This window comes from Gavialis gangeticus, unplaced genomic scaffold (genome assembly GCF_001723915.1).
Source record: "Gavialis gangeticus isolate Ggan-Ray unplaced genomic scaffold, GavGan_comp1, whole genome shotgun sequence".
NCBI classification, from domain to species: domain Eukaryota; kingdom Metazoa; phylum Chordata; order Crocodylia; family Gavialidae; genus Gavialis; species Gavialis gangeticus.
The window spans coordinates 82,870,526-82,880,972 of NW_017729031.1; the positions used below are offsets into that span (position 1 = coordinate 82,870,526).

Consider the following 10,447-nt stretch of genomic DNA (forward strand, 5'->3'; position numbering starts at 1 on the left):
CTTACGATGACAGGCTGAGAGCCATGGGGCTCTTTAGCCTGGAAAAGCGCAGGCTCAGGGGTAATCTGATGGCCACCTATAAGTTTATCAGGGGTGACCACCAGGATCTGGGGGAACGTTTGTTCACCAGAACGCTCCAAGGATGATGAGGTCAAACGGTCATAAACTCCTACAAGACCATTTCAGGGTAGACATAAGGAAGAATTTCTTTACTGTCCGAGCCCCCAAGGTCTGGAACAGCCTGCCATCGGAGGTGGTTCAAGCACCTACATTGAACACCTTCAAGAGCAAATTGGATGCTTATCTTGCTGGGATCCTATGACCCCAGCTGACTTCCTGCCCTTTGGGTGGGAGACTGGACGTGATGATCTTCTGAGGTCCCTTCCAGCCCTAATGTCTATGAATCTATGATGCTCAGCCTATGGCCCAGGGTCTGTATCTGTCTGTGGAGCCATGCCCTAGTCCATGGTGCTCCCCACAAGTTCAGATACATAGTTTTAGGGGAGTAGTGGTAGCATTAATTGGCACTGCTCCCCCTGTTACTAAGTTTCCAGCCCTGTGGGGAACTCCATGGGTCAGGTGATGTGGCCCTGTGTGATAGATCAGGCTGCTGTCAGCACTGGGTCTGTCCATGGTCCAATTTAAATTGGGCATCCCTGGTGTAGAGGTAGGGAGATTTGCCAGTCTCATGTCTTCATTCCCATTCCCCCTCACCTAATCTTACCAGAAGGCCTTCACCTGCTCTCCTTAGGAAGGCTATCCCATACTCAGTTCTTCTATCTGCCGCTTAATTAAAAAAAAAAAAGTTCCTGATCCAAGCTACAATACTCCAGTCACTTGTGAGGGGGGAAGGGCATTGCATATGCTATGGTTGCCTCCTGTGGGGAATTGCAGTAGATCAACCTTCTCAATTAAAAGGGAGTCAGGAAGTAGGGGTGGTGGAGGTCATTAAACACTGAAGGATCAATTCAAGCCACAGGATTATGTAAATGATACAGTGGTGGTACAGCAGGAAACCCGTGTATCTTTCACTCAAGTAAATGTGGTTACATTGGTTTTTCTTCTAAAGTCTGGTTTAGTTTTGCAAAGTGGTACTGTATAAATGACTCTAGGATTACACATTTGCCTCTCAGACTAGATGTACATTGCTGACCTAGCTTTAAATCAGCTAGCTCTAGTATTGGTAGCACTTTAGCTGTAGTACAAGCATGGGGCTCAACATAAACTCTTATTCTGCTGTGCTTCCCAGTGCTACAGTTAGACTGCTGTTTGTACTCTATATTAGTACAGATGCTGGGCTAGTTAGGTTAAAGCTAGCATGGGTAGCTCTAAATGATATAGCAACCACTTTTGTAGTATAAAGCATAGCCTCACTTCACAAGTTTTTAAACAAATTTTTTTCCAACCTCCAGCTCTTTGAACCCCTACTACTACATCAGCTAGTAAGTACAGTGTAATTGGAATCAAGTATTTGCCTACTGCAACTTCAGCCATGTCTTGGGATCCATTTATAACACTGTTGAGCCCTGACTAATAAAAAAAATTCCCTCGGTTCAATGAGCTAAATCCCAGTAGTCTTCCTCTGCCACAGCTGTGTTGATTCTATGATACTAATAAGAACAAAAATCTTATTTTTATCCCTAAAGTGCGTGTGATGGATCTGACCTAGAATACATACAAATCTTCTGTAGGACCGTGACATTTTGTACACAGCATTTTATTATAGTGCAATTGTAGTTCAGTACATACAAGACCTGCTACATTCTAGCCTTGCTCAGCTTTTCTGTGCTTCCCCAAATTAGTAATTTCACCCCTAAATATCTTCTTTTTTTCTAGATGACAAAGCAGTAAATATTACACAAGGCATCTCTAACCTGAACTTGGAAGACCCCACAAGAATCTGCAACTTGGAAAATAAAACAGAGGTTTGAGATACTCTCCTGACTGTAGTTGCCTGAACTTGCAAAGTACTTACACTCAACTTAATGGCATTTCCCTGGCTGTCTTTGTGTCATGTGATAACTTTTGAACAGAGCTCCTGATTAATTCTAACATTTAAGGGAATAGTAGACATCTATGGCCAGGATCCTAGTGATAGGGGAGAAATGGAAGAGGAAGACGCATAGAGCTCTTTACCATCTCCTTAACATAGACTTTGATTTGAGCACCTCTGCAGTTGTCTCAAGATCAACCAGTTTGTCACCCATTTAATACCTTCTCACATAATGGTATTCCTGCTCATCTTCCCAATAGCATTCGACAGGGGAATGCATCCACTTTTTGAATGATTTTATTTATCTGGGTTATAATAATGTTGGATGGAAGACAGAAAGGGGAAGAAAGATGTTCCACAGCCCCTGGCAGAGAAGTAAAGGCGTACACATAGAGTCCCAGCCAGGGAGTCAGAAAAGGGCACCTGGCACAGAGGAAGTATAATAATCCAGGTGTGTTCCTGTAGTGCCAAGATATTGGGATGTCCCTCAGCTCCATGCTTCTCTCAGTATTCTGCTGCTTGTTCACTGAGAGCACACTGAGATTTGCCCTGAGATAACTTGTTACACAAGTCAACCTGTGTTCCATTTGCCCCAGTCCAGGCCTTGCAGCTGTAGTATAAGTGTGCCATTTTATGGGAAATTCCCTTTGGTTTGTATAAAGTTATAGGATCCCTCATTTTGGCAAAGAGGCAAGCCTGCAATTATCAATTGCTCTGAATATCACCTTTACCATAGGCAATCAGTAAGGTAAATAAAATAAGCAAAATATTTATTATACAAGTAAGAATAGAAGTGATGACAGGAACTATGCAATTTAAGATGAATCATATAAACAAACCTAACTGAGTTAGATAAATAGAATGCAAGAAAAATTATCATAAAAATGGAAGAAAGCTCTCACTTCGCTTTTCTTACCAGAACACATTACTGGTCTCTGATTAATGATCTGTCTTGCTGTCTTCTGTCAGTTCCTGCAAACTACAGGTTATTCCAGAATCTGATGAAGTGCTTCAGGTCACAAAACCTTCTACTCTATATGCATCTTATTTAGTTAGTCTTCAAGGTACATGTCTACCCTGCTTAATCCCAGTTTCTGCCAGCTGGAGGTCTAAATTACCCAAAGACCAGGGTTCTCTAGACAACCTCTCCTCTCCAGAGGCATTTCCTTTATACTTTACTTCAATTTCAGACAGGTCCTGGAATGGAAGGGTGGTCCAGCTTGTGGGTAAAATGAACTAAACCTACAGGAGCTATGAAGCATGTTTTTTTCCTCGTCAATAACCTGAAGAATTCACTTTTCAGTGTGGAAGGACTGGGCTGTTCTCAGTTGTTTGGTACCTTCATGGGAACCGTTTGCAGGTTCTCTTGCTCCTTATACCACTTGATCAACATGGAGTTTCCCTCCTGTCCACTTACCTGTAGCATGAATGGGGATTATGGGAGCAACTGTTGCTTCTGCTTTGGTTCCTAGAAGTTGTTATACCAAAGCTACATGTGCATCACAACAATATCAAGTGTCTGTGCTGCTCTAGGAATAGTGCAGCTTCTAGCAGTTGAAAGAACTCAGTGCTCTTCTTGCTCAAATGAGTGTAAACTTAGAGTCACTGGCAACTTGTTTTCCGTCTCTTTATCTGTAGAAGCTGATGATGACCTATAACATGGATGGACTACATAGAGGATATTGCGTCATTATTAATAATTCTGTTTTTTCTGGGACTCTGACAGAGAGAAAAGGCTCTGGTAAAGATGCTGGTAAGTTACTTCTGTTAAAATTTTCATTCAGGTTTTGCTGTACCCCTTTTAATTGTTCCACTGCTCCTCGCTGTTGTATTTGCTCTTGGTTTAATGACATAATGATAAGCAGAGAGAGGTGGCCATGTTAGTCTGAAGTCAAGTAGAACACAGGGTAGATTTCCTGTCATCAGATGCTTCAGCTCACATATGCTTGTGCTATAAAAAAATACTTTAGTTAGTCTCTCTGATACAAATCTATCCTGCTTTCTACTTGACTTCAGACTAACATGGCTAACTACATCTCTCTGCTTTTGGCTGTGCCTTGTGTAGTCTACTGTTTTCATAAAAGTCAAATAATGCGACTTGTGAGATTTGGCTACTCAACCCTACTTGTATTCTAAGTAGAAAAGTAAACAGAATCACTAAACAAAGATGAGTATACAGTGGTATCTTTAACTAGTGAAGCCAAACTGCATTTCCAACAGAACATTCATCTTAAAACTTGAGATTATATTTAGCTTATCAGAGGTCTACTGTCACTGTTAGATAACCTTCTTACAGCATTACTAGCCACTACTGCATTAAGTGTGACAGCTCCTTTGTATGCAATTTGTTAATAGTTTGACCTCTTATTTGTAGAGGCATAATATATTTAGCTAGCCACAGACTACAAACATTTCAGTTGAAGCTGTGCTTTCACTTTTGTCAGATAAGTTTAATATGCAGAGCTCTTTAGTTACAAACTGCATATTTTGCTGTTTGTGTTCCAAAACCATGAAAACATATGCACCCAAATTGTGGCTGGAATTTGATCTTGTCTTATTTTTGTGTAAACACATTGACATCAATGCATCTATTCCTGATCTAACACTGGGACAAGAAAAATCAGAATTAGGCCCCTGATTAAAAAATAAGAGAATAAAAAAAAAATACTCTAGCAAGAAATGGTATTCATAGAACACTAATTTAAAATTAATGCTTTCCTCTGACTTAGCTAAAAATTGCAGCTGAAAAGTGTCTCTCACTGCTTTGTATTTTAATTTAAAATAGCAAAAAAAAAAATCTGACTAAACAGATGAACAGGAATGGTCTTCAGTAAAGATTGTGTAGTTGTATTGAATTCTTAGTATACAATACAGGATGCTGGCATAAAATCTCGGTCACAATTGGAGAGCACAAGAATTTGAAAAAATAAAGCAAAAGCAGGGTTTTCTCTGTATTTATATCTAGTTCATTTCAGGGTCAAATCTTGGTCAAAGGCAAAACGACCACAATACAGTCTCTTCGTATGTAATTCTGTTTCTATGCTTTAAGCATAACAAAGAATGAATTCCATTACTCTTGTGGGAAATTTTTAAAAATCAGTTTCATGTATGGGTTTTTAAACTGGTTTAACGCTTTTAACGATTTAATGTATCATCTTGATAGAAAAAGGGAACAAATAAATCTGAAAGAATTTCACTTCATAGTGTTGTCAGTTGACCCTCACCATTATTTTCTATAAAATATATTGCAGACTCTCACTAATACACGTTTCATAATTCCCTCATAGAGGTAGTCTTCCCTACTTGGTAGGAAATACCAATAGCAGAGAAAGCTTTAAACACTCAGGATTCTCTCCTATTGCAGTAGGTTCTGTAGTATATCCTGAGGTACATATTGAGAACTAAAATTAAACAATCTTTATCAGTGAACTATCCTTATTTTCTTCGTGTTTGTCTGTGTTTTGTTCACTGAATCTCCTAATGTAACCAATTCAGAAAAATTCCATGATTTTTCCAATCGCTACAGGCAGCCCCCACTTAGTGCTCTTAATTGGTTCCTGAAAAACCAAGTGTTAAACAAAACCAGAAGTATTTGATGACCCAAGATGGCAACCGCAAGTTTTTTTTAATGACCCAAGATGGCAACCGTGAGTGTTATAACAAAACTTGCTGAGCCCTAAGTGAAATCAGGTATCAATTTGAAATGAGCGTTATGGCAAAATAGTGCTAGGCAAAACCACATTAAGCAGGGTTACCTGTAAGATGAATTGGCAGTGTTCTACCAGGCAAGAAATCCAGTATTAAATTCTGCAAAGGTCACATAGTGCCTATAAACAATACCATTTTTATTTGTAAAATTGTACTATACACACACCCTACCAAACAACATGGAGGCCTCTGACCTTGCTTTCTAAAGTTTTGCTCTAAATAAGTGAAGGATGTCTTGGACCTTATGATTGTAACTGTCTGGTGCTCTGATTACCTTATCAAATCTTTTGTATACTCTAGTGCATAGGTAGACTACAGGAGAAGCCTGATGTGAAGCTTGTAACTCTTCAGCTTCATTTGCATGGTAATTTTATATTATGGTTCCTTTTGCCCACCTTTTCCTTTTCTCTCCATCTCTCTTTAATGACAGAGGAACTAAAGCGAGTTTTTACATGGCTTGGCTTGGATGTGAAAATGTACAAGGATCAGACTTCAGAACAAATGAAAGCACTCATGGAGGAATGGAAGCTCTCAAATGATCACAAGAGCAGGGACTGTTTTATTTGCTGCATTCTATCTCACGGAGAGTCGGGAATAATCTATGGGACAGATGAGTTAAAAGTACCGATCCGCACAATCACATCTTACTTCACAGCTAGCCAATGTCCACAACTGGCTGAAAAACCAAAATTGTTTTTTATCCAAGCCTGTCAGGGTAAACAGATCCAACGTGCTGTCTACCTTGAAGCAGATGCACAAAATCCTGACTTGCTTCCTGCACAACAGACAGTCTCCCCCTCTGAAAGCATTCCAGAAGAAGCTGATTTCCTCCTTGGCATGGCGACAGTTGATGGTTATGCCTCTTTCCGGCATATACAGCAGGGTACTTGGTACATTCAAGCCCTCTGCAGTAAGTTGCAGCAATTGGTGCCAAGGTAATACTTCCATATTGTTGGAGGGTGATAATTTTTTGGTAATGCAGATGCATATTTATTACTAAATAGGAGTGACTGAATTCTTACTCACCAAAGGCCTGCCTGAGTTAAAGATTCCTTCCCCCACAAACTTGTACCAATTAATTAAGCTGGTACAAATTTAATATTGGTCATCTTATTTAGTTTGCCCCTGTAAATTTACATAAATATTTCCAGGGTCAAGGCGAGAGAGAGAGAATCTGAACCTAAACCAGACTGAGTTTGGAGTTTGGTTTTCCCAAAACTGAATGCCAGCCACTTCAGACTATTTGAACAGAGCCATCACCATCATGAGTGGGTTCACATAAGTATTTGGTTTGTTACAGCATTTGAAAGCATGTCTACACCTTCCAAAGAACAGGCTAGGAACTGTATGTGCATATGTATATGCTTCATGTCTAAAAAGATGTAGTTTAGACCCTTAGTGTGGCCTGGCCTTTGTGAAAGTTAACATAACTGAGATACAGAACTTGCTGGTACATGCCCAGCACATCACTCCCCTCACCTCACCTTCTGGGCTGTAGTACCTACATGCGTTGTGAGTTATGTTTCACTATGGCACTCCCACTTTCTTTGCTACAGGCTCCAGGCATCAGTTAGGGTAGACATGCCCTGACAGTCTGTTGGTCCCACAAATGCAGCAGGAATGTATTAACTATTCTGTGTGTGATTTAGGTACAGATGATGTGGGGCATGAGCGTGCTTCATGTTGTGTAAGAATGCAGTATTTCTTCTGTGCTTTTGGTTTTGTTTCTGTGGATCAGGCTTCATGGCAGCACTCTGACTGAATAACTAGAGATATTTTCTTCTCTCTGTTGGTAGGGGTGAAGATATCTTGTCCATTCTTACAGAAGTCAATGAAGATGTGAGCAAACGTGCAGACAACTTTGGAACAAAGAAGCAAATGCCCCAGCCAGCCTACACCTTGAGAAAGAAACTGATATTCCCAGTACCTAAAAATCCTCCCCCATCACAGCAGTAATAAAGTTTTCCTTTTCTTTTACAATCACATTTTGTCTTGGATACAATTAAGTCCAGTTCCTGGAAAAGTCTGACCTCATCAGCCTCGCAACTTGCTACCTCTCAAGGTGAGGTCTTCTGGAACATGCTAACGTTTGGAGCTTCAGGAGGTGCAATGGCTGTAGCCCTGCTGCAGCTGCTCACCGTGGCTGTTTCCTGGAGTGGCACTGGGCTCTTATTGGTATAAGGCTGGCATGAAGACTTTTGCAAGCATTTGTAGGTTTCTGGAAGAGCAGTGTGTGCATGACAGTTATTGTGGGCACAACAGATAACCATGACTTTCAGTATCCAAAATGGAGTGGTGTAAATTATCTATTTTAGTCCTATCCTTTTTTTTTTCTTCAGTACTTTAATAATCTGAGATTCTGCTAGTGAGCTGTGTTATTCTGTGTAGGAGTCTCCAAAACCAGAATGGACAAAACATCAGTAAATGTACTCCTTGGGGGTGGGGGTGAGAGAGCCTGTAATGTCAAGGGAACATGAGTCTTTGCCATCTCAAGTCTAAATGACACTGGACGTGTCTACACCAGACACTTAATACCTGTTGGACTAATTCTATTCTGCGTTAGCATGGCTAGCAAAAACCACACTAATGGGCAGTAATTAGTCCAGTGAGCATTAAGCATCACCAAAAAAGCGCTCATTTGTGCTAATGCTCAGTAGCACCGATTACAGCATATTATGTTAGGACCTGTTATTATAGGCACTAAACTTAATGCATCATAATTATGGCGCATTAATGAACATGTAGACATGCCCACTGAGGAGCAACTTGATTCTTCATTTAAAGCAGTTATTAATCCCAAAGTGCACTTTGGTTGCCATATATGTGGTACATGCTTGGTTTGGTATACATTGTGCCAAATCAAATCATTTAAAAAATGCAACATCTCCACTGTTGCCTCCTGCATGAAGACAGCTCTTTGATTGTCATTTACCTTATTGCTGTGGTGAAGAAAAGTTCATTATCAGATGGGACAATTAACAGTGCTGTGGATGTATCAAGGTGATTAGCTTTTATTTTTAAGTTTGCAAGGATTCTTTTTCCCATTATTTAGAAATGGTTCCACACATATGAGTACGCAGAAAATGGGCAGTACCTACATGGCATTTATTTTTCAATTAATTAATGGGAGTCTGCAAAATCGTCCATGTAGGATTGTGCCATGAAATCAGAATTGGAATTCAGGCTAATCTCTCATGCTGATTGACTACTTGAAAGTCTTTTTACTTTTTTTTTGGTCTGGGAATGCTAGCATGCTCATAGTGTAACCCAGTTGTAGATGGTAATGATTAATTTACATTTGATTACCTTTCTCACTCAAAGAATCCCAAAGCATTTTGCAGACAGCACTGGGGTAGGACTATCTTATCAGTGAGAGGCAGCCAATTGTTGTTTACTGGGTATAACTGTTTAACTGTATAACAATGGAGTAAGGGAAATTCTGATACAGGTGAATAAGGCAATCTCTTACTCCTACAAAATGGGCAGTAGTCTTTAATGTGTATGTTCAGCAAACAAGGCTTTTTTTTAGATAGATGCCAACACAGGGCACTGTAGGGATTATCTCTTCTCTACCTCAAAGGCAGAAGTGCCAAATGGATGCTACTGGGATTTAAGCCTATAATTCTAGGCATGCCTACTATTTTAAACTTGTTGTTGAGGCCGTTAGGTCATCACCCTCCAGCAAATTTATAATAAAGTTCTCTCGTTTTAATAAAATCTGTGATGTGTACTTTTAGTAGCACAGTTCTTTATAATCCAGAACATCATTCCCAAGAAAAATAATCTCCCCTGCAATGTGAACGAAACCCTAGCTTAGTTTCTGTTTATGGTGAGGTAATTGCAAGCACTCAAATCAACTACAGCTCATTTGGAAATGAGTTATTTTGCAAATCCCTCTGTTTCTTTGTTATACTCACAGCAGAATTGCCTCCTATCCATAAGTGGTTTGCATTAATTTGCCCTTTGTTTCTGGCTCAGTGTTTGAGTTTTTAGTATATTGTTGGGTTATGTACTATTTTTTTTTTTGTTTGTTTGTTTGTTTTTTGAAGCCTCACAGGTTTTGAGCCCTAAAATGAAACCTTATCAGCACATCCTCATATGCATGGGCTTGCACTTGCTGGGGCACAAATAGCAGCAGCACAAATTTGTGCCACTGCTTTTTGCCACCGTGCATGCCCCTGCACGTGGGGTTTGCTGTGGGGCAAAATGTCCCACTTCAAAGAAACTGCTGTTTCCCCATTCCTCCTAGCTCCCGGCATGCTGCAGAAGCTGGGGGACACCTAAAGCAGTGGAGATGTTCTGTCTGGCAGGACCCAGCCTCCAGTTGCTCCAGTGCACATTCCTAGAGTGTGCAGCACGCTGCTTTTTTTTTTTGCAGCAGGTTCTTTTGATACTGGGAGTTCCTAGTATCAAATTTTGGCACTACACTGCAAATTTGCAGCACAGCAAATAGTTGCATGTGTGCTGCATGCAGTTTGCGTGCCTCAGACAGTTTTGAGGAACTGCAGATCACATGTATACACTCGTCTGGATGTGCCTTATCTGTCCAAGTTTAAACTCCTGGCTAGGAACTCTCTTGGTAAAGGTGGTTTGTAACCGGAATCCATTGTGCCAATTATACTGCGACCACAACATGCTGTTTTGTTATACATGTTTATTTGGAGGGGAGGGGGGTTAGATTTTCTCAGTTGCTCTATTCTGCTATTTTTGCTAGCCAAGTGACATCAGCCTATGTTTTAAGCTATG

The 10,447-nt window shown here is 40.3% G+C and overlaps 1 protein-coding gene across 3 annotated transcripts in view; it reads left to right on the forward strand.

The window, feature by feature from the left end:
* Window positions 1-7,684, forward strand: part of CASP10 (caspase 10) — a 38,369-nt gene extending 30,685 nt beyond the window's left edge. For 2 of the 3 annotated variants that reach the window (XM_019523206.1, XM_019523205.1), the window contains exons 8-11: window positions 1,837-1,925; window positions 3,632-3,746; window positions 6,132-6,636; window positions 7,498-7,684. In XM_019523206.1, coding sequence (XP_019378751.1) covers window positions 1,837-1,925; window positions 3,632-3,746; window positions 6,132-6,636; window positions 7,498-7,657 — 869 coding nt within the window. In that variant the 3' untranslated portion in view covers window positions 7,658-7,684. The remainder of the gene's footprint in view (window positions 1-1,836; window positions 1,926-3,631; window positions 3,747-6,131; window positions 6,637-7,497) is intronic. The other variant, XM_019523207.1, reaches the window with a different exon arrangement.
* The last annotated feature ends 2,763 nt before the right edge of the window (window positions 7,685-10,447 follow it).